General features: G+C 41.0%; 1 protein-coding gene across 4 annotated transcripts; it reads left to right on the top strand.

Moving 5' to 3' along the window:
- The first annotated feature begins 127 nt into the window (after window positions 1-127).
- HDAC10 (histone deacetylase 10) lies at window positions 128-25,746 on the top strand. Of its 4 annotated transcripts, XM_014601071.3 has the most exons (21): window positions 136-207; window positions 819-885; window positions 1,959-2,093; window positions 3,238-3,334; window positions 4,147-4,244; window positions 4,319-4,423; window positions 4,608-4,676; window positions 5,292-5,418; window positions 6,074-6,139; window positions 6,505-6,564; window positions 6,907-6,996; window positions 8,499-8,605; window positions 10,602-10,669; window positions 12,306-12,594; window positions 13,237-13,327; window positions 15,973-16,058; window positions 19,498-19,551; window positions 20,208-20,289; window positions 20,803-20,988; window positions 24,951-25,110; window positions 25,630-25,746. In XM_014601071.3, the coding sequence occupies exons 2-21, from the start codon at window positions 821-823 to the stop codon at window positions 25,653-25,655; spliced, it is 2,061 nt and encodes a 686-aa protein (XP_014456557.1). In that variant the 5' UTR covers window positions 136-207; window positions 819-820; the 3' UTR covers window positions 25,656-25,746. The 4 variants fall into 4 exon arrangements, with proteins under 4 accessions (XP_059581893.1, XP_014456557.1, XP_014456558.1 ...); XM_059725910.1 differs by lacking the exon at window positions 819-885 and having other exon boundaries at window positions 128-207; XM_014601072.3 differs by lacking the exon at window positions 136-207 and having other exon boundaries at window positions 817-900.
- Window positions 25,747-27,304: the final 1,558 nt, after the last annotated feature.

Here is a 27,304-nt window from a genome sequence, read left to right as displayed (position 1 = left end):
TTGTCTCTCTCTCTCACACACATCCTGCATTGTCTCTCTCTCACACACTCACTCACTGCCTCCATCTAGTGTCAAACACAACAGGCACATACACACACCCGCCCTGCACGTAGTCGCACAGACACGCCCTTGCCCCGGTCACATGAGCGGCGCGGCGCGGCGCGGCGGGGCGCAGGGGCTGGCTCGCGACGGGAGGCTGCCGCGGAGGTGAGGCGCGTCCTGCCGCAGGGCCGGGGCGGGAGCGCTCGGGAAGCGCCCTCGGAGGCTGCTTCTGTCGTGGTGCTGCAGGAGCGGGGCGGCAGCGCGGCGGGAGCGGCCGTGGCCTGGTGCTGTCGGGGCGCCCCGGAGACGCTCGGCGCTGCCCGTCCACGCGCGCCCCGTCTAACGCAGCAGTGTCGCGCTGGGCTCCGGGCGGACACCGGGGGCTGCTTCTAGGCCAGGCCTTTCACTCCGGGCAGTGGTGGGCCAGCAGGGAGCTCGGGAGATCACCTGTGCCCTTCACTGAGGCAGGTTCAAGATCTCCCCTTCTTGATTTGCTGCCCAGACTACCAGGGGGTCCTGGGCTCGACATCCTGCTGCTGGGCTGTTCCTTTAACTAGTCTGTTTGGCAGGATCAGTTTGTCCAAAGTTTGTGGGCTGGACAAGTGAACAAATGAAAAACTGAATAATGTGTCTGTCCGTGTGTGTGTGTGTGTCCGTGTCCGTGGCCCCATCCCGTCCCCCCGCCAGTGGTGTATTTTTGTAATTTTTGTTTCCAAAACAAATGCCTGAAATATGCACAAACACGTCTCTGGTTCTCCCTCTCACTTTGCTTACAGCCATGGCCTCAGGAACTGCTCTGATTTATGATAATGAAATGACCCATCATAGACTACTATGGGAGGAGTAAGTGAACTGCAGGTTTGCCATCTGTCTCCGTAAACTGCTACTAGCATTTCTGAACAGAGAGGTATCATATAAAAGTGTGTTACGTTACTTAGCCCAAGTGAAGGAAGGAAATCTTCATTGCCTTCTGGTCGCTATCCTAATGAACAAAAAACGCTTCTCACTTCTTCTTTACACAGATGATTTTTATTCCCAGTAGAGCAGGATGTACGCCTGGGCTAGTTGAAGGCCTAAATCCAAGAAGATGCTTAAAACTGTTATTTTCTCAACTGCTCAAGCTGTCCCACCAGTAACATGCTTAGAGCTAAGCAATGAAAGTAGTTATATAGCCACAGGGTTGCTAAAGAATGAGTGCAGTTAGAGGATTTTTTTTGTTGACTATTAACTAAAATATTGTGGTGGTGGGAGGAATATATGGACTCATCCACCCAATCTGAACCCTGTAGCATATCTGCCTAACTAGGTTTCCTGTAGTCAGCATCTCCCCTTTGTCTCATTATTCATCCGAGTCTAGGGCAACAGTGGTGTTTTAATTAACGTCCATTGCTGTTCCCCCTAGATATAATTAGCTACTCATTCATCACGTTTTGGGTGGCTGAATATAAAAGTGTAAGCATAGGCCAGTTTTCCATTTTGTGGACTGGTTTGTCTGGGGGGGGGCTTAGAAAAGGTTTTTGATTTAGCTAGAAATCAAATTGAAACCTCCACTTCTTTTTTTCTTTGACTTTACTGTTTAGTTATCACTAATCTTGTTTGACATTTGAGAACTGCTTCTGTTTATGTTAGGAAGCTATCCCTACTTTTTTTAGTATAATTACAGCTATCTTTGTGGGTTTTATTCCCTATTTCTTTAAAGAACCATATGAAATCCCTTTTATTTGAACCTTTTTATAACTAAAATATATATGGCAGCCCCAAACCTAATTCTGGAAAGTTTTCAAAGATTTATTTTCTATGTCCATACAAGAAAAGCAAACCTGTTTACTTAGAGTGGCAAATCTAAATAACCTGAAGAACGTGACTAAGCCTCGATGATATTATATTATATGCATAATATTATTATTTATTTTTAGTCCTATCTGTGAATGTGAAGTGCCGGAAAGATTGACATCCTCCTATGAGCAACTTAAACATTATGGTCTAGTGCAAAGATGTATGCATGTACCAATCAGAGAAGGAACGGAAGAAGAAATCATGTTGGTTCACAGGTTTGATATCTTTCATCACTCTTCACCTTAATTCATCAAAAAATAGGCCCCTATAACCTCAGCTCCTCATTAGAGTTATATACAGATCTATTTTTATTGCTTTTTAAAAAAAAACAAAAGGCATGTTTTCTTTTCCCAGATCAACCAATGGCTTGCTTTGTAACCTGGAATAAATTATATGCCCACTTCATACTCCAGTTTCCCCATCTGTGAAACAGATGTTAATGCTTAATTCCTTTTAAAATGCTTTTGAGATGTATTGATAAGTAGCACCATGTAAGAGTTAGGAATTCCATATGCAAAAAGGTATAATGTTTTAACACAAACAGTCTTGTTTGTTTGTTTTTACTGTCTTTTAGGATCTAATCCCTTAGCTCCTGTTATTTCTTTCATTTTTATGTCATTATTTTGCATCATCCCTATAAGGCTGCTGCCATCACTGATTGTATCTCTTAGCTGGAATGGGAATCCGGTTTGTCACATGACCACACAGAGACATAAGCAGGGGTTTAGTTGCATTTCATCCTAAAGAATAGTGTGGAGTGGACAACAAATTTAAGTGGGCTGCCACTCTCTTGCAGTTGGACAGGAAGTATGTGGAAAGGGCCACAAAACAGCATGCTGATTTTCAGTGCCCTGGTCAGCACTGAGAAGCTAGCATGGAGATGGAAATGATATGCACCCAGTAAAGGCCTGATTGAAATGACACACTGAAAGTGGGTGTGAAGGAACAAAATGATTCAGAGTCACATTGAGTCCCTGACCTCTTCTTGGCATTTGCTTTTTTGTTTTGTTTTTAAAACAAAGATAGCATCTCTTGCACTGCTCTTCTTGCACAGATCTAGATCCCTTAGGAAACGGGCAGATAATAGTACCAGAGCTGACTAATTGTGTTGATATTTCATGCTTATGGGAAAAAGGATTGGCAAGCCTTGGTGTAGCCCCAGAACCTCTCAGATGTTATACCTCTTCATTGGATCATGGGATTGATGTTGCCCCTGAAACATGTGAACAGTGTTCAGGAAAAGCACCCATAATGGGCGCGCTGTGTTTTTGTTTTCAGATCTTTTGTATTAACAGGGGCACTTCAGGCTACACCTGAGTCCATTTAATCTACCTTCTCTCTCTCTCTTTTTTTTTCTAGTTCAGAATATTTACAAATTGTAAAGAGTACACAAAAAATGACTGAAGAAGAACTCCGAAGAGTCTCTGAAAATTATGATGCTGTTTACTTTCACCCGGTGTGTAGACCTAGCTGTTTACTTCTACCCAGTGTGGATCTAGTTGTTTCCCCTGTTCAAATTATAAACATTTGTATTACTGCATTAGAAGTTCATTTGTATAGGCAGAAGGAAGAGTACCAACTTGTTTATTTTTTAAGTTTGTTTCAAAAGGGACTTAGTGTAACAATGTAATACTCGAATTTTACTGGTACTGCTTTGCTGGCACCTCCCTGTGGTGCACACAGGGTCCCTTTGCAGTGGGTCTGCCTGTGCAGCACTTATGGTGCACTGTTGCAAGATCATTAAATAGAAGTCTCTCATTTTCAAATAATAAGTATACGGTGGCAGAGCTTAACCTGCAATAGGAATCTTGGTGAACTTTTCTGATTTGTATGCAATTACAAATCTCAACCACATAATTTATCATCACAGACTTCTGCATTTAATGGATGTAGAAGCATTGCGATTAGAAGCCTTTATTTTTAAAGATAAAGTGCATCTCTATTTTTAAAGATATACCATATTATTCCATTAAACTATAAGAAAGGCTTGTTATTCTTTTAATTAATCTCATAATTTATAGGTTCTGTATAGGATATTTATCAGATCAAATATCCTTGTAATGTAAGCACAAATATTTTAAATGAAAGTCACATTAGAGTCACATTGTCAAATTCAGCTTTCAGTAAGTGTATTCAGCTCTGCTAACTTCAGTTTAGTACAGCCAATTCAGATTATTCATTGTGCTGTTACAAAACATGTCAGTTTTACGTTTAGTTTAAATAGCATTTTGGGTTACTAACACTAACTGTGAGATTTCTCTTCCTCAGGACACCTATCACTGTGCCAAGCTAGCAGTAGGAGCAAGTTTGCAACTGGTGGACTCTGTGATGTCAGGAAAAGTATGCAATGGAATAGCATTAGTAAGGTAATGGAGGAGCTTGAAACAATCTTTGCTTTTCAATGTGTTTCATTCATAGTAACTTTGTGAACCTGTTTTAGGCCTCCAGGTCATCACAGCCAGAGAGCTGCAGCTAATGGGTTCTGCATCTTCAACAATGTTGCTATTGCCACAGAATATGCAAAAAGAAAATATGGTCTACAGAGGTTAGTGTAGGTTTACCTCTGGCACAGGTTTTCAAAGGCACATATGGTATTAGGTACCTAATCTCATTGAAAATCTATGGGAAGTGAGGTGCCTTTTGTGCCAATCAATCTCCTCTGTTTATTTGTAGTTACTAGGGTGCTGTGGTTTTTTTGACTCAGTGTTTTCTGTCATTGATTCACTCAGAATTCTAATTGTAGACTGGGATATACACCACGGACAAGGGATTCAGTATATATTTGAAGATGATCCCAGGTTTGTAGAATTTTTTTTCTTGCTTGTTTGTTTGTCAGGCTAGTTAAATCATGTTCACCTCTCTATAAGATAAAACCCTTCTTATTTTGAAAATGGAAATTCTTACAAAATGCCTGTCATTCTTCAGCCATACAGTAGACTAACAAAATTCTTTCTGTTGAATTTAAATATTTTTTGTTTGATAAATAATGACAACTGCACATGGTAGCAAAAGAGAACAAGGAGCTGGAAAAATAACTGATACAATCTCAACTTTATGGCTATATTTGATAGAAAGATTTCTCTGTACCATTATCCAAATTTTCACTGAACACTAAAATATATGTGGCTTCCTAAAAATGATAGACCCTGAATTGGATGCTGTAAGGTCTATCTTCTGAAAATGTTTTGTCTTTGGCCATAAAAGAATCCATGCTAGAAACTTAAAGCACAAGTGTCCTAGTTGAATTTCACTAGGACAGTAGCATAGCATTCCAGATTGCTCAGGGAAATAAGGATGGTTAAATATTCTATTTAAAACCTCTTCGAAGAGTCAAAGAGGGCAGATGTGAAAAGAGCTAAGTGTCATCTTTGACAATTTCTGTTCAAGTCAGGTTGATTTATTCTTTCTTTCAGTGTTCTCTATTTTTCCTGGCATCGCTATGAACATCAGCAATTCTGGCCAATGCTCAGAGAATCTGATTATGATGCCATTGGTCAGGGTAAAGGAAAAGGATTCAATATAAATGTTCCTTGGAATAAGGTAAATCTTGCTTGATAGTGTAATAGGGTGAATCTAGTAGCTTTATCATGAATTCAGGGCAATGCTTTTTATTGGAACTGACCTGATGACTTGATTATGTGGCAGTTGTGACACCTGGTATATCTTACTGTTGTTGGTGTCTCCTGAGAAAATATGATTTGCAGTCTGATGATATAAAGATGTCATTGATTCAGACTTCCTGCTTCCCTTGAGGTTGGTGAATGAGTACTTTCCTGAATAGCAATGGAATACTGGAACAGGATCTTACAGTCTAAGATGGCAGTTGGCAACCTTTTCAGACTGTGCACCAGAATGAGCCAGCTTGGGTCAAAGGGGCAGGTCCACTGCCTCTTTTTCCCATCGTGTCACAGGAAAAGTTCTGCCACTGATTTTTCCCCACTGCTGCTTCTCCCTGCCATCTCATGGAAAAAGTCCTTGCCATCAAAGCCCTCTCCCTGCCAAAACCCCACATCTGCAAGCCAGATCCAGTGAGTCCATGGGACGCAGGTTGCCAACCCCTGATCTAAAATTCCAGTGTTGGATTTAATGATTTGTCCTGTCTTTTAGTAAGACTCTGTTGAAACATAGAAAATACATAGTTTACTTGGGGGAGGGGGAGAAAAAGGCATTCATTTACTATTCATTCTTTTTGCAGATTGGGATGGGAAATTCAGACTATTTAGCTGCATTTTTCCACGTGTTGCTTCCTTTGGCTTTTGAGGTAATGTGTCTGCTTTAAACCCTTGAATTTCCTAAGCTCCTTTTAAAGTGGTAAAAGAGATATGGGTGTAGAGAAGTGGCACTCATTTCTAATGCAGTTGATACACTATTTCTGTGGGACCTGTTCTGCTGCATGAATAATGGCCTGACCTACCAAGCAGTTGGGTTTTTTTTAAATATTCAGTGTAAAGGTCTGTAAGTTTTCCAGGTAGAACATAAAATCCATTCCTGCAATCTTTACTTAGGAAAAGTTTTTGTGTGTATAGGCAAATTGGATGGCAGGTTTGGGCCCATAAGCCACAAAGCTATGGGTGGGTCCCAGAACTATAAAAATGAGAGAGAGAATTACTTCTTTTTTGTTTATAGTTTGATCCAGAGCTGGTCCTTGTCTCAGCTGGGTATGATTCAGGAATTGGAGACCCCGAGGTAAGGACTCATACAGGGATTCCATGCTCTCATTCATCATTTATTTTTAAAACCTCATATTTTAAGTGTCATTGTTGTACAGCAGTTGATAGATTGTACTTGAAACAAGCATAAAACTACATGTTTCAGGTCTTATCCTAATCCTTAATACTTCTAGATTAAATTAAGTCCCTCATAGGGGGCAGATTCTCCTATGTTATCTACTGTGGGTTTCTTCAACCTCCCTCTGAAGTCGTATTGGAATTGCCTATTATTATAGGCAAAATACTGCAATACCCAGTTTTGATGTTACTAACTTTATTGACAAATTCTGATCTGTTTCTAACATTTTCAATTTTTTAGGGTCAAATGAATGCTACACCAGAGTGCTTTGCCCATCTAACTCATTTTCTAATGCAGTTAGCTAAAGGAAAACTGTGTGCAGTTCTAGAGGTAAAGTTTTAACACATGGCATTTTTACGTGCATTTTGAACCAGCAGAGGAGAGATTTTTATGGAGTCCCACAACCCTAGCCTGAAATTAGAAATAAAAAAATCTCAGCAAAAGTTCTTCCCTTAATTCTGAAAATGAATGTCTTTTGAGAAACAGAACGCAAAAATGGTAGGAATTTTACAGTGCTCTTACAAACTAAAATAATGAATCTCATACTGACAGTTTGCAATCTATATATTTATGATAGAGCAGAAATTTATATGAAGATTTTATAGGTTGATTAAATATTGCACATAGGTTCCATGTAGGTTGCTTGTGCTCAGCAACTGGGCAACTGGTCTGGACCATATCAAATCTATTGAGTTACTGGTGAATAATCTGCATTACAAAAGTTGTTCCAAGCCCTTGCCCCAAACACGTTTTTAAATACGTTAGCCTAAGTATTAGTCCTGTAATAGAGACCTTACTGATTTCGCTTTTTTATTTAAAAAAATAAAATATAACAGCAAGGTAAAGTAGTGCTGGGGGAGGCTTACCCTACTGCAGGCACCATGGAAAATAACAGTGCTGCCTTCTAAAGACATCTCCCACAAAAATGTCCTAGTGAAGGAGATTTGTCATGTGTGGGGAGGGAATGGGGAGTCTGTCCAGGAGCAGACAGTCTCAGGCAGTGCTGTGGCCCATAACAAAGCCCAGGGAACCTTCTGTAACCTGGCACTAGAATTCTATCTAAGGACTAGTCCACACAAGAAAATTTACTATTGTTACAATGCCAATATAAAAACATGGCTGAATTTATGCTGGTATAACTCCCTGTGTAATCGCTCTTATTTTGAATGACAGTAATCTTTTTCATGTAAATACTTCTGTTGTTTTGAAGAAAAGTAACTATACAGGGGGATGCAACAGTTTAACTATAGCAGTCATTCCCCTGTTGCAATGTTGATAAATACCCTGTAGATTAGTCCTAAATTAATGCCAGTCATCTCACCAGCCATAAGAACAGCTGAAGATTAAGGAAGTAAAAAGATGGCTAAAGGCCATGCAAAATCCTTTATCCCCCTTTTGAACTGCGTGGTCTGTGCTCTGCTGCTTAGTGCCATAGTACAATATCTTACCCTTAGTTACAATGTTTACTTGGCTCTGTTACATTTTTGAAAATCAGTCATATCCGCACCATGTTCCACAGTGGAATTTAATGGAATTTAATGGAATACAGTGGAATTTTGTATGGAATTTAATACATTGTCTATGACTAATTATTTTCATGCTGAATATTGTTGATTCTTGAAATTTTACCTTAATATTTATTTTTGTGTTGCTTTCCATTTACATGACACATGGATATGTCTGTATACGTAACATATATTTCAAAAGGTGTATGTAGACATTTTTAGCCAATATGTTTCCTACAAATGTAATAAAATGTCGATGTTTTTTTTCATGTAGATTTAGTAAGTATTTGTTTTTGCAGTATACAAAGCATAGCTTCATTTTCTCAGGGTGGGTACCATTTGAAGTCATTGTCTGATTCAGTGTTCATGACTATAAAAACTCTGCTTGGAGACCCTATACCCCAAGTGTCTGGAGAAATGGTACCATGCATAAGGTATGGATCAATAAATATTTTGCTGCATGTAATCTTTTGTCAAATTTAGAAGCGTTTTACAGTACTCCTGTTTTTTTTCTCTCTTCATATAGGTATGGGGAAAAAAGAACTCCTTTAAAACTCATGCATAGAAAGTAGAATATTTGATTTAATGTAATCTTGATGAGCAAATATAATTAAATAGTATGACTGGTGATGATTAAGCCAAGGTGCTTGTGTACACGTTTTAAATTTTAAGTACAGGAATTGTTCTATTAGGCATATAAATATTCTTATTAAAGTTAGATATGTACCTAAAATACTTTGCTTTTCTCCGAGCCTTAAAATGCTGCTAGACTATTTTACTTTTTTGTTTCTGATCATTCTCACTCCAGAGATTACCTAGTTTCTGTCTTTGTTTGTTTTTCTTTTGCAGTTTATTTCAAATTAAAATTTAATGTACTTGGGAAGAGAGTTTTTGGGTTTGGGGGTTTTTTTGTTGTTTTTTTTAACTACCTCTGTCCTTAGACCTCTTCCCTGTTGACGCCCACCTCAGCCCAGGTTAGATTCATAGTACTTAGAATGACAATTCCAGAAAATACCAAGCAGTGGTTGGTGAGCTGTGTATATGAAAACATGCTTATGTTATTGTTACCTTATTTTTTCTTTTCCCCCTTACAACAATTTAGTTGTTTTGTTCACTTGCTGCATCTTGTCATAGCTTTAGACTATAACATTTGGGGGCAGATCTCTTTTTGTTAACTTAGTGTTTATGCAAGAGTCAGGGCAGTGGGTTCCTGATTAGGATCCCCAGTTGTTTCTGCAAAACAGTATAAATAATATGGAAAAGAGACATACTATATTTACCTAACTCCAAGATGACCCCCTCCAGTAATTAAATTATGTACATGGAAAAATATATAAATATAATATAATTTATATAATATATAATATTTGTCCATAATTTTCCATGTATACAACCTAATTATTGGAGGATCATCTTAAATTTACCCCCTCCCCCCTACTGCAATAAGGAAAACAGTAGAAGGGGTCAGATGGTGAGGGAGGTAGTTATGGGGGGGGAGGTGATAAAGGACAGGTGATGTGGAAGGCTACAGTGGGGGCAGAAAATGGAGAGAAAGATGGGCTGAGGCCAGAGGCTACAGGGAGGAGAGGCAGGGGTGCAGAGGTGGTGGGGAGCTGTGTACAGAGGTGGTGGGGCAAGCAGCTGAGACTCCAGTCCTGAGCCAGGGCCACAGCTGCTGCCTGCAACCCCATCACCTTGTAGTTAATTCAAAGACAAGGGGCTTTTTCCCCCATGTTAAATGGGGTAAAGGGGGGAAGAGCTAGTCTTGGAATTCAGTAAATACAGTATTACTTTCAACCCAGTGAAGTAACAGCGAACATCCCAGTATTTTTTTTGGCTCCAGTTCCACTTTGGAACTCCTTGAGCAGACCTTTGTGCTTACTGAGAGCTCCCTTGAGTTAAAAAGGGTTCCATTTGGTTCTCCTTGTAAGGTACTGAACAAATTGACAGTGATGTGTTCAAATTATGTGTTCAAACTGTTTCCTCTTATTGACACTTGAAAGTGTCCCAGTAACAGGTCCACTGACCTTCCACCTCTTTGTTTTTCTAGTCAAGACTTCTTGAGTAGTGTCTTAGGGCTTCTATACATGTGCTTGAAGATGCTCTGACGTGCTGTAATTACAGTGTGTTGGAGCAGAGTCTGCTCAAGTGTGGAAATTACCACACTCCAACAGACTCCAACTTCATGTGTAACAGCATCCCTGTACGGAAAAAATGGTGGTGGGGGCACTTTAACTAAAGCTCATCAAATGAGCTTTAGCTAAAGTGCCCCTGCCACCATTTTTCAGTGCAGGCATGCTGATCTACGTGACTCTCCCCTCCCAGGACATGTGTACATAAACCTTCTTTTCCACCCCACCCTCCTAACAGACCAGTAACCATTCCTGTGCTGTTATCTGAACTGTTGATTTTGATCATTTCTCTTTGTAGTGCTGTTGAGTCTATACAAAATGTGAGAGCTGCACATAAAACCTACTGGAAGTGTTTGATACATGAAGGTAATTACTGTTCTGTTCTTCTTGGGTGAGTGATTAAACTGAATACACACATGAAAGGCTGGGAAACCTGAAGGATAGCATCCTTAGATTCAGAAAACTTACCTACTTCCCTAGAACATCAAATTAATTATCTTATTTTGACATAGCAACATTGACTTCTGATTGACATTGTTAATACCAGATCAGAATCTGGCCCCTATTGTTTCAAAAGTGCTTTCACATCCTAAATGTGTGACTAAATGTGTTGGAGGTGCTAGCATGTGTAATAGGAAGTAAAGATGCTAGGTGGCCCCAGGTGTGCAAAGGATTAACCTCATTTCAGCGTCCTACTCTATCTGCACAGTTGTTCAAAGTAGCTGTTTGGGAAGCACCTTTGTGAGGGCATGGTTTCAAATGTAGTGTCTTAGGACTGGATTAAATCCTGTGTTAAAGAATACTGTGCATTTCTTTCTGCCTTATGTTGATTTTTTTTCCTTCTTACAATTACTAGCAATATTTCTTGAGTAAAAGACCCTACTAACTACAGCTGTTTTTTCCTATCTCTAATTTACCATATTAAATGGTACCTATTTTGAAAATATTTATCCTGTATTATTTATTTTGTTGACTTGACTGTCATCTGCTACTGCTAATCATTTGGGTTGTAAGCATTTTAACTAAGATAAAAGAAAAGCATCATATATTGGATTTTAATCTCTTATTCAAGTAATTCAACCATAAACTAAAGTTTGGGCATACCTTTTATGCACTGATTTAAAAAATATATATATTTACACACACAACTTTTATGTACATAATTTGTGAATTCAGCCCAGTTAAAATAAATATTAATAGGATTGGGTCAGAGTACAGAACAGTATTTGACACTCAAGTAAAAGTGCCAGAAACGTCTATTTATTCATTTTAATATTAAGTGAAGGTTGAAACTGTGTTAGGATAATTTATGATATCCACCAGTTGAAGACAATACAGTAACACTGGGTGCATCTACACATGTGCTTTACTGTGGAGTTGACTAATTAGCTCTGCAGTAGAGCATCACCACCTACACATATGCCAGTATCGGGGTGCAGTAAATAAATTAACTCTGCTTCAAGATAGTCAGTGACAGTACTATCCTACGATGGAGTACTTAACTCCACTGAATCGCACGTGTAGATGGCGACATGAGCTGGCTGGGGCACAAGGGTGGTAAAGTACAGGGGCTGCCTGCCACCTATCCCCACACTTTAGTATCCTAGTGCCCCAGCCATCCCCTCCACTGACTAATGCTGCCACCTGGCACCTGGGGCTGACCCCCACTGCCCTCTGCTAGCCCAGGACTGCTCTGCTCAAATTCAAACTACTACAGTTCCGGGTGCATGTGCAGACACTACCCCTGGAGCAGCTGGCTTCAGCTCAAACAGAGTTGGAGTTTATCAGATCACATTAATTGCACATGTAGATGCACCTACTAAATATCACATCTGAAAATCTGTTGCCTGGGGAAATTGAAATTAGCATCTGAATATATTTCCACCACTAAATGAACACCACTCTGATTAACAAATTCAATAAAGTGGAAATATGGAAAATATATTTGATGCTTGCATTTTTATGATACTTGTGAAATGAAAATGCTTTTTGCTTTCACTAGATGTAGGACTGGTACAAGATCTCAGCACCAAATCTCACTCAGTGACGGAGCCTGAGCTGGTGCAGTCCAGTGTGCATCCTACAGCAGAACAAACAGTTGGGAAGAGTTATAGTGATGAAGCCATCAAAACAGAGAGATTTTTGAATTCACACATGAAAAAAATTCTGTTTCCAGTGCCTCCTGTTAAAACATCAGCAGCAATTGTCTCTACAGGTGCTGAAAGTTTGCTCCCAATTTCTGTTCAAGTGGAGAAGGAAATCAATACAAAAGACTGTAAAGCCCTTATCAGGTTTGTCTGATTTTATTTTTCTGTCGGTAATTATGAGGAGAGGCTTTGTATATTGATTTGATCGCAGGATTTGAATTTAGTGTTTTTGTCTTCTATTATTAGCTTTGCTATTGCCCCCCTGGACTTGATGTTAATTTTAACCTCTGTCTTACCTTCCCAGATGAAAAATGAGGGGAATGAAATCTGCTTACGTGCCACTTCAAAACTCTTTGTAAAGCCGTTTGGAATATTTTTAACAAAATGCTGTTTTATCAAATCCAGACCATGTAGTGCAGAGATACTAATTTTGATAAAGGTTTCTTAAGGTTCAGACTCTTTGGTCACTTTTGACCATAAAAAAAACTGAAGCTTTTATATGTCAAAGAAGTGGGGGGTTTAAAATACAATTCTTGTTTTGTAAAAACATTCAGAAGCTTTTACTTATGTTCTAGTATGTCGTGGGGGGGGACAGTAAATACAGGGGGGGACAGCTCTAGCTTTTTGAGGGTGATTGTTGTGAAATACGCACATAATGGATTACTAACACTGAGTAATTAGCATTCCTATGCAAAAAGCCATATAATTTTACTGTTCAGAGGATATTCCTAACCTTGATTTGTCAATAAGTCTTTAGTAGTTTTAATTTTGTAATTTATTTTACAGCAGGTTTTATACAGATGGTGTGAAAGAGGACGAGGCTTTAATTCCTCTTGGGAATATGTTGGCTGTCCTCGATAAAATACTTAGGAAGGAGGTAATACAAATTGCCTTGGCTGGTTTTCTTTTTGTTGTTTGTTTCCTTGTTTACTAGAGTAATAGCAGTTTACAGAAGGCATTTTCTGTGTTGCCTTTGGGCAAATAATGAGGGTCTAAGAATGCATCAGCATTACTCTTATGCATCAGCATTACTCAGATCATTATTCCAGCAAGAGAAGTGCAGAAACCATTTTAGATGTTTCATGAAAAGCTGAGTGAGGAGAAGCTAGAGCCATGGCCATGCAATAGCCTGTGAAAGAATCTCAAATTTATTCATCTCCTGGTGCATCCAGGAAAACCTGAGTAGAGTTTTCTCTTTTGGTCCTATCATTGGGTTGGTGACATCATACATTACCTTTTACTTTCAGCTATATGCCATATATCAATTTATCCCTTTGCAGTTCTTTTTGTTTATACCTGGGCAAGGGTTTAATCAACACTTGTCATTTCCTCTATGCTTGATCTTTCAGTGATGCCACAATTCTGTTTTGTTTAAAACATCACAGAAATATTGCCATGAATGTTAATGTAAGTGCTTAAATTCAGCAAAGTCATTTTATTGCAGAATCAGGAATTAAGGTGGCATGGGTCTATGTTTAAACTCAAATATCATAAATATCTCCTAGATGTGACAAGAAGACTTATGAATAACAAGGAAAAGATACATGGGTGTAAGCTTTGTCCTAGTGGAGTTGCCACCTTTTCCACCTAGATAAAAATCACCTCTCTAAAATGCAGTACTTGTCAGAAAAATGACTGTCAAAATGACCCCTTTTCTGCAATACATCTGCTTCCTGTTTTTTTGGTATTCAAAATCAGATCTGCATTCTTAAGTAACAAAAGTAAATCTATTCCTTCTTTTAATGTCTGCTATAATTACAGACTGGGAGAGAAAGTCAGGTGCTAAATACTGGTAAAGAAAACCGATAATCAAATGGCAAATGCTAAAAATCCACAGTCGAATGAGAGAGCATATTGAGTGCCAGATTGCAGGCTAAGCTTGCTCTGCCAACAGTTGGGGAGAAGACCATATTTCTGCTGAGTGCTTAAATCACTTTAGAGCATTACAAATACATTAACCAATTAATCCTCAAACCTTGTGTAAGTATTAATATTAGCCCTCTTAAATAGATAGGGAGACAAGAAAGTAAAATGATTTGTTCAAAGTCATGGGGATAGTGATGGTTATGATCAGGGTGGATCGAGGGGAAGTGCAGTGGTTCAGCTCCTCCCCCTCTTTTTTGATTCCTGTTCATCCCAAACTTTAAAACCAACTGCCATGGTGGGGAGAGTGGCTTTTTTCTTCAAACAGCACTGAGAGAGTCAATTGACTTCATGGCTTATTATCTCCTTGATTCCTGCTAATCTCTCTGCATTTAACAGGTGTTAATACCCTCTCTCCTTTTTAATGATCTTGATGTCCTGTTATTCAGGCTATCCTTCCTTCAACAATTTTGCTGTGTCTTAGGTATTTCTGGTAAATGTCTCTCTTCAGTTTCACAGCCCTGAAGACTGTTTTTAGTTCTAGCTAAAAGCCTTAACTCAGCTGTAGAAAAGACTGACAGTGGGCATGTCTACACATGCTATTGGCATGCAGCAATAAACTCCAGCACATATTGCACTGGAGCGTATTGCTCCTGGGCATGCCATTTCAACATGTGCCCGGAACCACAGCATGTTGAGCCAGGTTGGAGCATCCCTGGCTGTCAGGGGGCCCCAGAGGTAAGCCTGGGGCTGCTCTGACTTGCCTCAATGTGCTACATAAGGGCTGACTGGGGCACAAGTGTGTTCCCGCACTGAAGCAACCTTGTGCCCTAGCCAGCTGGGTCAGTGTCTACACATACGCTGCTGCTTATGAAAAACCTCTGCAGCAGAGTGGAGTCGGTTAGTTTCCTGTGGTCTTAATGGGTTTCGAATGTATAGACATGAGATGTTTGCTGTGGAACTAATTGATCTGCTCTGTAGCAAACGTCTCATGTAGATGCACCCAGTGAAGTATCAGAAGTTCTGTCAAAATGATCAAGAAGATCAGATCATGTTTTATGAATCTGAATGAGAGACGTACATTTCACTAATGACACATAGAGGGCTAACGACACAGGGTCCGTCTACACACAACGTTACGTTGTCATAGCTTGTTGCAGTGGTGACTTAGCATTGGCAGGCACAAATTGTGACGCTGACTCTATGGCAGCATAGCATCTAAAAATAACCATGCGCTGCTGGGGCTGTGCAGTACTGGCAGTTACTGTGTAGTCATTTGCTAAAGCAAGTACCAAATGTGCAACTGTGGACATGTGTAGATGCTCCCACAATATCTTTTGACTATTTTAGCCTAGCTTGTTTTGTTTGTTTAAAATTAATATATAATCTTAATATCTGTGCTAATTAGTGCACATTCCAATAGTTATATTTGTTTTTACTTAGATCTTAAACCAAATAATATATTGCTAGTCCTCAGCATATTAGTAAACCTTTTGGCTTCTATTTAACTGGAGATAACTAATATTGATTTTCCACAGCTATAGATTTGTTTGCATTTATACATGGGTATAAACAAAGATGGGTGAAGTTGTTGTAACTTCTAAAAATTATAGTATCGTGCTTTATTTATTATTTATTAAGAAGAAAACTTATTTTTAGGTGTGCAATGGAATTGTAGAATCAGCTGTGGGTTCTCTTTGCGCTGCTGTTGCACTAAAGCACTGCACAGATTTTGGGTTACAACGGTAAGTAATGTTCTTTGCATTTCATACTTTGTAGTAAAATTTGAAAATTGTGTACAGATTCATAAACCACAATGGGTTGCCTTTTTGCCAACATCTCATTTGCCTTTTTAACAAATAACATCCCGTCAGTGTGCACTATTACCTGTAGCTGGATGTTCTGAATATTGGCAACTCTGGGGCATCTACACATGCATTTACTCCAGCCCACATTGGGCGCATCCACACATGCAAACACATGCAATTGTAGTAGCTCAAATAGAAGTGGCGCAAATTTGAGCCAGGGCTTTTTGCCTCAGCGCACGTGCTTGGACATGCACTTTGTTGTAGAGCAAATTGTGCCACTTGGGGCAAAATAACCCTGCCTGGCTCCTCCCAGATCTGCAGCCAGGGGGAGCTAGAGCCCAGGGCGAGCACCTGTGCTGTCCCCGGCAGTATAAAAAGCTGCCCTGGCAAGCAGCTCAGGGCTGCTCGCTCTCAGGAGCTTCTGGGGCCCAGCCATTTGGTACCTGGGGACACTACCCCTTGTGCCAGCTGGACTGCTTAAGCAGGCCTGAGAGTTCCCTGCACCCTCTACCCACTGCAGCAGTCTGGCAATGGGGGCTGCTGCCTGGCTGTGACCTGCTGCCAGACCTGGATGGGGACTGCACAGCCAATAGAGGCATCTGCCCCTCTGGGACAGCTGCCAGTAGGCTGTGGCTGCAAAATTGGCCTCTGTGTGGCACTACTGCCACGTGTGCCCCCTGCCTGGCCATCTGGGCAGCTATCGCCCAGAAGATGTTCCAGGTGTGGTGGCCTGCTCTGAACTGTCAAAGCATGTCCTTCCAGCCCCATTTGGCCAGGCGGTCAGCCACAGCCAGCTGGGTCCAAGGTGCCAGCTTAGCAGGCAGGGTCCTGCCACTGGCCTCCCTAGCAGGAATTCTGGTGCTCCGGATTAGAAAACTGAAAAATCCATGATAAAAAAAATCCCAAAGTCACTCTGTAAAATACCCCCAAATCCATGTTCGTCCACAAGTAAAACAAAAGTCCACTATAAAGAGAGAGAGTGAGACAGACACAGTGATCAGTTGGACAATGTTTTATTGATATATCTACAGTGTTAAAGCACAAGTCTCTTATCATAATAATCAAGTGAACTCTAAATACATGTTTCATGAATATGTATTTTGCTGCCCCCCAACAGGGGCCACCACCCCCCTACAAGGCCCATATGCCCCACCCCAGCCCCCCGATTGATGCCCCATCTGGCCCCATCCCCCGCCAGCTGCTGCAACCCAATGGCTGTCCCACCCCCCCCCACTCCCCCAGAACCCCCAATGGCTGCCCCACCTGACCCCACCCCCCACTTGCACCCCCAGGCCCCCCATGGGTGCCCCCCCAACTCCAGGCAACATCACTTTTAAAAGAAAAAAATGGGAAAAAGCCTCTACTTACCCTAGAAGCAGGGGTGGGGGGGCTCCAGGGCCTCCTGGCAGAGCCCCCCTGGGCAGCACAGGGCAGCAGGAGGGCCCGGGCTGGGGCTGTCCCCCTGCCCCGCACTGTGTGGGCAGAGCCCCGGTGAGCGAAACGGCAGCTGAACTGCCAGTAAGTGCCGGGTTTTTTTGTTTTTTTTAAACTATGGGGCGGAGGGGAGGGGAGGGAGGGGCTGGGCAGGGAAGTGATTGGGGGGGAGGGGTGGGGCCATGTCCTGCCCTGCTTTTTTAAACTTTGGTTGTTTTAGACACCTGGGGGACATTTTTAGTTCCCCACAGGGAACACTTTCATTCCTACACATGCCTCTTGCCCTGTCCCCAGCTACCTACGAATCTATGAATCTATGAACCTCCAAGCTGCATGTGCTTACCTGGGTTCATCAAAGGTATGAGTTCATCAAAACATGGGTTCATCAAAGGCAGGTCCTGCCTGACCAACCTGATTGCCTTTTATGACCAAGTAACTAAATCCTTGGATGATGGTGTAGCCATGGACGTAGTCTTTCTAGACTTTAAGAAGGCCTTTGACACTGTCTCTCACCCCATCCTCATCAATAAATTAAGCAACTGGCATTGAAGCCTGCACAGTTGGATGGGTAAAAAATTGGCTGATGGGGCGCACCCAGAGAGTAGTGCTGGACGGGTTGTACTCAACCTGGCGAGATGTGAGCAGTGGGGTACCCCAGGGCATGGTCCTTGGGCCCATGCTTTAACATCATCAGCGACTTGGATGAAGGGGTGGAAAGCACGCTGTCCAAGTTTGCTGATGACACTAAGATGTGGGGCAAGGTGGACACGCTTGAAGGGAGCGAGAGGCTACAACTAGATTTAGACAGACTACAAAAGTGGGCAGATGAGACTAGGATGGGGTTCACCGTAGACAAATGCAGGGTGCTGCACCTTGGGAGAAGGAATCCACAGCGTACATACAGGCTGGGGAGTTCCCCTCTTGAAAGCACAGAGGCAGAAAGGGATCTTGGAGTCATTATTGACTCCAAGATGAACATGAGCCACCAATGCCAGACCGCAGCCAGCAAGGCCAGCCATACCCTGTCATGCATTCAAAGATGCATCTCAAGCCAGTCCAGAGAAGTGATACTCCCCCTCTGTGCGACTTTGGTCAGGCTGTAGTTGAAGTACTGCATCCAGTACTGGGCGCCGCACTTCAAAAGGGATGTGGCCAGCCTGGAAAGGGTTCAGAGGAGGGCCACCTGCTTGGTGAGAAGGCAGCAGGACAGGCCGTACGAGGAGAGACTGAGGGACCTGAACCTGTTCAGCCTCGGCAAGAGGAGGCTGAGGGGGGACCTGGTGGCTGCCTACAAACTCATCAGGGGAGATTAACAACAAATAGGTAGAGCCCTTTTCTCCTCAGCACCACCTGGGGTGACAAGGAACAATGATAATAAGCTGATGGAGAATAGGTTTAGGTTAGAGATCAGAAGGCAATATTTTACTGTTAGGGTGGCCAAAATCTGGAACCAACTTCCCAGGGAAGTAGTCCAAACCCCTACTTTGGTCAAATTCAAGAGGAGGTTGGACGATCACCTGTCTGGGGTCTTGTGAACCCAGCATTCATTCCTGCCTGTGGCAGGGGGTCAGGCTAGATGATCTGTTCTGGTCCCTCCTGACCCTAGTTACTATGAAACTATGGGGCTGGCTGGGAATGGTGAATGTCACCATAAAGCAGATTATCAAGGCAAAACTCAATTCGTTAAGTGACAGCTGTATAATGTTTTTTCTGCTTCGAGATTTTGATTGCCCTGTCTCCAAGGTTTTTCTGATTATTTGGTTTTTGTTTTTTTTAATAGGGAGTTCCCATAACCTTTTTACATATTGCTAATGGGCAAAATTCAGGGGAATGCTGTATTTTCAGATTACTAAATCTGAGGGACAATTGCATATTTTTTTTAAAGTTGCAGATTATGTAAATACACATACATACTTTATGGATTTTTGTTTGTGTTCTGTAGAGTGCTCTGCATATTTGTTGGGGAAATGGATACTGAGCTCAGCGTGGAAGATGGGTAAGGCTTTTTGTTATTTCAGGCTATTTAATTCCAAAGGCTTTATACATGTTTCTGAGAGCACATAGACTTGTTGAAACCAACAGTAAGTAATCAATCAGAGCATGACAAACATCAGTTAATGAGGTGATCATCTTAAAAAAGTGAGGCAGAACTATTCTTATAATGCTCGGGGAGACTTCAGTGTCCTCTAAAGGTAAATAAAATTATTAAATTAATTTTGCTATTGAGATTTTTTTTTTTGTTATTCATTCGATTACTTCCCTGTTGCGTGTTATAAAATGCGCTAATTGCACAAGCAAAAAATAATAGTTGAATGTATAATTCTTTATTGAAGGCCATCTCTACAGACTGTTTCCTTTTCTCAGTTGCCTTTACTTATAAAAGTGGCATGACTACTTTTTAAAAACATTTTTAATACAGCCCAAAAACAACTTCACTGAGATTTTAGTTTTAATTGGTATTGATATTTTTATTATTATGTTTCATAATATAATTAGCTTCATGCTGTTGAGATGAATTGGGAAATCAGTTAGTAGTAATTGTAGATATTTAAAAAAATATTAAATACTTCCTTTATTAATTTTATTAATTCTATTTAAAATGTCATTAGAAATTGTGATGAAGTAGTGCAATGTACTTTTTTTTATTTACAGAAAACATCTTCTGGTAAATATTTGTCAGAAACCATCTGAGAAGGCTGGCTCCAAGTACTTTATTTCTCTGAACTGGAAAGAGGTAAATTTAAATTTCTGGAGACCATATATGATAAAATATTCTCTTCATTTTTAAATGAGTTAAGAAAAGAATCTATTTGCTGTTTCATCCAGTTTACATTGTCCAATGGTATTAATTTAAATAATGGTTACTTTGGAACAGTATTGGGGAAAATTTTCGATGGCAAGTGCCTTTGAAAATCTTGTTGTCCAGTTTCTCTCTTTGCTGACAGTGCATCTTAAGAACCAAAGTTCTGTCAACTTGAAGAAAGTTACAGTAGCTTCTAACAGTAATTCTGGAGATGGCAGAATGGTAAAGTAAAAAGTAAATTGGAGTAATTCCGCTACATAATTGATAGAAATATAGATTCATATGAAAAATAGGAACACTATATGGGAACCTGTAAGTATCCTGTTTTCATGAGAAGTCAGAAGTCTTACTATTTTATTTGAAAAAACAAATCTCAGATTGTTGAATATTCACAAGGATCTTAGTTTCATGCTTATGTTAAACTGTTCTCCATTTTTGGTGAAGGATACTGAAAGAAACAACTTCTTTTCTGCTGCACTTGGATTCATTCTTCCCGTAGCTTACAGCTATCAACCTGACTTAACTGTAATAGTTGTTGGACCAAACAGGAGCCTTGGTATAAATGGGATTTCTCTGCTTACCAGTCTTCTGAAAGGATTAGCAGAGTCTCGAATTCTTGCAGTGATTCAGGTAATAATTGACACTAATCTTGATTATCTTAAAATCCTTTTAATTGATAAAGAGAGACCCTACCTAAGCACTATTCACTTCAGCAGGAGCAGGAGCAGACTCTGAGCATCCTAGTTATCAGATCCTCACCAAAATACACTCTGCTGGGGGTATTAAATTTTATTTAGTTAGCTGATTTTAAAGTAATAAATCATTAAAATGTTAATGTAAACAAACTACATAAAAAGAAGCCAATGTAAAGGTAAAAGTGTCTATGTCCTTGGACATTGGTTCAATAAAGAATTAAGTGCCAAGGAACTGCCATTTCAGTACCTCATTTTAGGCATCTTTCTCCCAGAATAGAATTTAGAATTCTGTAAAATGGTGAGGAAAGTTGTGCACTTCAGAGTAGGATCCAGAACAAGGACTCTCAGCAGGGTGCTGTCCAGGCTAGCCATAGGAAATACTGAGAAAGAGGCATATCTGAAATTCTTCTTCTCTCTGAGGTTTAGATTCTCCATCTAGTAACAATTCACAGAATTTTGTCCTGAAGACAGGTGCCTACACTGTTTCCTTTAAAGATGGCAACAGTGTGCTTTCTGTCTCTCTCTCTTTTTTTTTGTTTAAATATTGGTGGCAGCGGCAACACCTCCCTTGTTATATAGTTACCTAACCCACCCACAGAATGAGACCCAAATTCAGTTCAGTCTTTTGCCTGGGGGAATTCAAACCTACATTTATAGCTTCCCAGGAGAATGGCCCAACATCAGCACCACCTCCACCAGGCTGTTCTGGGTAGGGACTGACAATTTCTGCAAAGTAGTATTGGGAGCTTTGACCCTTGGATTCTCCCTTTTTCTCTTCCACCCCGCCCAGTAGAGGCTCTTTCCCTCTGGCTCAGCCTATCTGGATCTTTTTCCCGTGCAGTGGCACAGCTACAAAAGGAAGGGGAGAGAGACCCACCCCCTAAAATAGTGTATGGTCCAGGTGCTAGGGCATTCTTCAGGGAGATAGGGTTGTGGGCTTACATTCCCTCAAGTAGAGGACGGAACTGAATTTTGGTCTCCAATATCCTGGTTAAGTATTTTAGTCACTAGCCTATTCTTCTGTTTTTAGAAGAAAATGGCAGCTGCAACTGTACATGAGAGAACTATAGTGGGGAGTCCAGTCCTATTGATGTACATTACGAGTGGTTAGAGAACTCCTACTATACTGAGCCCCTCAGGAGACTTAGATGGAAGAATGTTCGGATTCTGATGGGATTTAGGCTCTAAGATGCTCAGCCTTGTCAAGTCTGGAGAATGTCTGGGCCTGTTCAGAGACACAGTTGTTGATTTCTAGGGACCTTCAAAGTCAACAGTGGGTGTCAGTGATTATGCAACAGCTCGACAATGGTTCTCTGGATTGCACTTTTGGACTTAGGTATCCAAATTCTGCCCAAGTCTTTTTTCTGAATCTGGTCCTTGAGCCTTATCCTTTCCATCACAGATAACTGCTTTGCAAAACTGAAGGTAATAAAGCTCATCTGCCACAGTGTTTTGTATCATAACTCTTATTCAAATACTTAAGATAATTTGATGCTATTTGAAATACAATTAGGAACAGTACCATTGGCAATGCGTAGGGAGTGCACGCAGGTGCACGTGCACCCCCTGAGCGTGGCAGTGTGCGCCCTACAAAAAGGTGCCACTGACTATCAGTGGTACCTGCGGGTGGTTGCTGCTTGCCGTCCCTCCCTCCCCCTCACTGCTGGCGGCATCTGTGGGCAGTTAGCGGTCCCTGGTCAGCACTTACCACCCCCTCCACTGCCGGCGGCGTCTGCAAGAGTTCCCCGCTTACCACCGCCATGCTCCTGCCACCACCAGTGCCGTTGTGCCCCCACCAGCCACAGGGGCCACGCATTGTTTGTGAATAATACTATATAGCAGGAAGGATGCAGTGAACAAAAGGAAGGCTGGAAAAGAGTGAAATTGCACATAAATTATAATGAATCCATTTACAGCTTTCCACGTGTTTATTTAATTGGGCAGATGTAACATTTATTTATTAGGCAGCAGGCAGGGTAGAGGGGCACCTTGTAGAGTAACAAATTCAGATGCATAAGCTTTCATGAGCTATAGCTTACTTTGTCATTTGATGAAGTGAGATGTGGCTCACTAAAACTTGCACATCTCTGATTTGGGCTGTAAGGTAACATCTCTACTCTGCCTTCTGACTAACTTCAGCCTATATATCTATCTCCTCATGTATTTATTACTTAAATGCATTGAATGGAATCTGTTTTCTGGCAATTATCCAATTAAGCACATATCATTCATCAAGGTCTCAATTAAATAGATTTCAACATACAATTTCAGAATGACCTAGACAAATGGGAGGATTGGGCCAAAAAAAATCTTATGAGGATCAACAAGGACAAGTGCAAAGTCTTGCACTTAGGATGGAAGAATCCCATGCACCACTATAGGCTTAGGACCAACTGACTAAGCACTAGTTCTGCAGAAAAGGACCTGGGGGTTACAGTGGACAATAAGCTGGATACGGGTCAACAGTGTGCTCTTGTTGCCAAGGCTAACAGCATACCGGGCTGTATTGGTAGGAGCACTGACAGAAGATCGAGGGAAGTAATTATTCCCCTCTATTCTGCACTGGTGAGGCCACATCTGGAATACCGTGTCCAGTTTTGGATCCCACACTATAGAAAGGATGTGGACAAACTGGAGAGAGTCCAGCGGAGAGCAATGAAAATGGTGTGGGGGCTGGAGCACATGACTTCTGAGGAGAGGCTGAGCGAACTGGGCTTATTTAGTTTGGAGAAGAGAAGACTGAAGGAGGGATTTGATAGCAGCCTTTAACTTACCTGAAGGATAGTTCCAAATAGGATGGAGCTAGACTGTTCTCAGTGGTGACAGATAACAGAACAAGGAGCAACAGTCTCAAGTGGCAGCAAGAAAAGTTTAGGTTAGATATTAGGAAAAACTTTCTCATAGGAGGGTGGTAAAGCTCTGGAATGGGTTACCCAGAGAGTTTGTGGAATCTCCATCCTTGGAGGTTTTTAAAGCCTGGCTTGACAAAGCCCTGGCTGGAATAATCTAGTTGGGGATGGTCCTGCTTCGAGCTGGGGGGTTGGACTAGATGACCTCCTAAAGTCCCTTCCAACTGTATGATTCTATACCTTATTCTATAGCTCACTCATTTTTGGGAGACTTTCTTTAAATTTACTCTAATATGTTATGGAAATCATCTAAACTGATATAACCTGACATTAATATACAGATACTAAAACATTTATACACACTAATTAGGAGTATGCAGTTGGGAAAAAATATTGATAGTCTGAGGGTTAGGCCTAGGGAGATTAGAAAAGAACCTAGACAAATGCCTAAGCTTCTAAGGAATGACTGACAACAACAGATTTATATTGATGCTCAGCAAGCAGTGAGCTTAGCTTTTTAGAAGAACTAAAAATCTTCCTTGCCCTTTTTAATAACATAAGATTAAAGGGTACATTCCTGAAGATTGAAAGTAATTTGCTATGCTCTTCATTGTATATCATAATGTCCACAGACACTGCTTTAAATGAATGTGCTTTAAGTGACTTTAGACTGTTCAAAGATTCCAACAAATGCTTAAAATGCCTTTACTGAGCAAAGCAAGATAAATCACTATCCCTGATTGAAAATACAGTGATCTGTGAAACAAACAAGCCCTGTTTTGCCTCCCACTCCTTTTCTGTCTGTAGGGATAGTGCTTTTTGCTCATAAGAGTGTAATTGAGACACAGTTTGGATTTGAGACACATTAGTTTCCAGAAATTCAGTATAAACTTGCTTCTTATCTGCTTCTGAAAGAACTCCTTCATTGCTCGCACTTAAAAAAAAGAAATTTCATCTGAAAACGAAGTTGCTCATTCTTGCCAACTTTTTTGCAAGAGTTTGTTTTAAATGAGTCAGCCTGCTTCACTGCAACACTCTTTTTAAATAGGACACAGAGATAAAACTGGTACAAAGTGTGGCTAAAGCCTTAAACAAGGTTTCTACACATGACTTTGGAGTCTATGCATCTGCTTCTCAAGAAAATGTACATGAGATAAAACTATTAAGGCACCAGCTTCAACAGGAATGGAAAATGCTTCAGTGTTCAGGTAATTATCCAGTTCTGGCTCCACTTCTTACTACTGTAGGTAGTTTCTGAAAATGATATAAGCTTAACAAGGGCTTGATCCTGTACCATTAAGTCATTGGGAGTGTTTCAGTTGATAGCATATGAGCAGGAAGAAGTCCTAAATGCCTGGTAAGATCATCTCTTATCTTCCATTTCAGACAAAAAATATTAAATTCTATGTGAAGGGGGGAGTGCATAGAACACAGAGCACAGCCATTTCTATATATTTAGCGATAAGAACTAATACTGAAAAATATCTGTGGTACCACACTATATAAATTTAGAGAATAATTAAGAGGACAAAGACAGGGTCTATGTTAACCTTTTTCTGAACATGGTTCAGAATTCGCTAATGTGTGTACATGTTTAGCTTAGTTTCTATGAGTAATCCTGTTGAAGTCAATGAAAGTTCCTCATATATTTAATGTGCATGCATAAATATTTCCAGGATGACAATCTTTGGACTAATAACTGCTCTTCTGTTTCCTTCTCTTTGTAGTAAGGGACTGTTTTTCTGGCAGCTGAGGATACTTTGCTATCATCTGATGCATTTCGTCACAACAGAAGAAGAGAACAATGTGTTAAGCAAACAAAAAGATGATTAAGCTAAGCCAGAGCAAGAGCCAATCATGATTATTTTAAGGCATTTATATTAAAAAACCCCAACATTTTCAGCCAGTGGGGGTTGGAGCACATGACTTCTGAGGAGAGGCTAAGCAAACTAGGCTTATTTAGTTTGGAGAAGAGAAGACTGAGGGAGGGTGCTATCGCTAATAAAACTAGCTTTATAGCTATAGCTAATAAAAGGCTGCTATAGCTAATAAAACTAGCTGTATAGTTTTATTATGATGCCGAACCAAATCCTCATGAAGTATCTATACTGGGAGAAAAGTTGGAACAGCATGCCATATTATGAGCCTGATCTGACAAAGAAGCGCATGCAAAGGTTAATGCACATTCTCAGTTACTCATGTGCTTAAGTTTCCAGGATTGGGGCCTGTGTGATTTCATAGACATTAGGGGTTGGAAGGGACCTCATGAGATCGAGTCCAGCCCCCCCACCATAGGCAGGAAGTCAAGTGACCCCAACAAGAAATAAATCCACCTGTTATAGGAGAGTCCAGAATACGTGCTTGCACCACCTCTTGGGGGAGTTTGTTCCAGACCCTGGACACTCGCACTGTGAAGAACTTTTTTCTTATGTCTAGTCTAGATCGGCTTTCCTGGAGTTTATGGCCATTAGACCTTGTTATCCCTTTGTGAGCTCTGGTAAACAGCTGTTCTCCTAGGTCCTGATGTACCCCTCTTATGTAATTGTAGGCTGCCACCAAGTTCCCCCTGAGCCTTCACTTCTCCAGACTGAAGAGTCCCAAGTCCCTCAGCCTCTCCTCGTATGGCCTTCCCTCCAGGCCTTGGATCATATGGGTGGCTCTCCTCTGGACTCTCTCAAGCTTCTCCTTCCTAAAGTGGGGGGCCCAATACTGGACACAGTACTCCAGCTGTGGTCTCACCAGGGCCGAGTAAAGCAGGAGGATGACTACCCTGGTTTTGCTTGAGATGCATCAGTGGATGCACACCAGAGTTTGGTTTGCTTTGCCAGCCACAGCATCGGTTTGGTGGCTCATATTCATCTTGTGGTCAATCAAGACGCCCAAGTCCCTTTTGGTCTTGGTGCTAGTGAGCGTAGCACTGCCGAGCCTGTAAACATGTTGAAGGTTCTTCCTACCAAGGTGCAGCACCTTACACTTCTAAACATTGAAGGCCATCAGGTTTTGGTCGGCCCACCTTGAAAGCATGTCCAAATCGGCCTGTATCCCCAGCCTTTGCATTTGTGAGTGCAAAAAAGGTTTGCTGATTAAATAAGCTGAGCATGAGTTTTAAAGCTGACTTGAAACTTGGTCTGAAGTGTAGAGAAGGCAGAAAATGGGTTTCTGAACTGACTAAGCATAATAACTGAATTACTGCAAATTATAAACAAATGCCCAGCACTGCCTGCTAGTAACAGGAGCCAAATAGGTTATTTTTTTCTGAATGCATCTGTAGAACCTCCTTGCTTTTCTTGGAATGCACCAGTCTCCAGCAAGTGACCAGATTTGTTTTCTGCCTGCATTTCTAAGATAATTTTTTTCAAGGCTGAATAACAAAAAGTAACTATGAAACTAGTGAACCTACTC

Source organism: Alligator mississippiensis, chromosome 4 (genome assembly GCF_030867095.1).
Source record: "Alligator mississippiensis isolate rAllMis1 chromosome 4, rAllMis1, whole genome shotgun sequence".
Taxonomy (NCBI): Eukaryota; Metazoa; Chordata; order Crocodylia; family Alligatoridae; genus Alligator; species Alligator mississippiensis.
Note: the sequence above shows the minus strand (reverse complement) of the source record. Positions and strands in the feature narration are given on the sequence as shown.

What these genes read in the sequence shown, in the direction of transcription:
- HDAC10 (XM_059725910.1), top strand. Translation starts at nt 143, where the DNA reads ATGAGCGGCGCGGCGCGGCGCGGCGGGGCGCAGGGGCTGGCTCGCGAC. An exon ending in GACGGGAGGCTGCCGCGGAG is followed by an intron (nt 208 to 1,958) that starts GTGAGGCGCGTC and finishes ATTTATTTTTAG; the next exon opens with TCCTATCTGTGAATGTGAAG. An exon ending in GAATTCTTGCAGTGATTCAG is followed by an intron (nt 20,989 to 24,950) that starts GTAATAATTGAC and finishes CTTTTTAAATAG; the next exon opens with GACACAGAGATAAAACTGGT.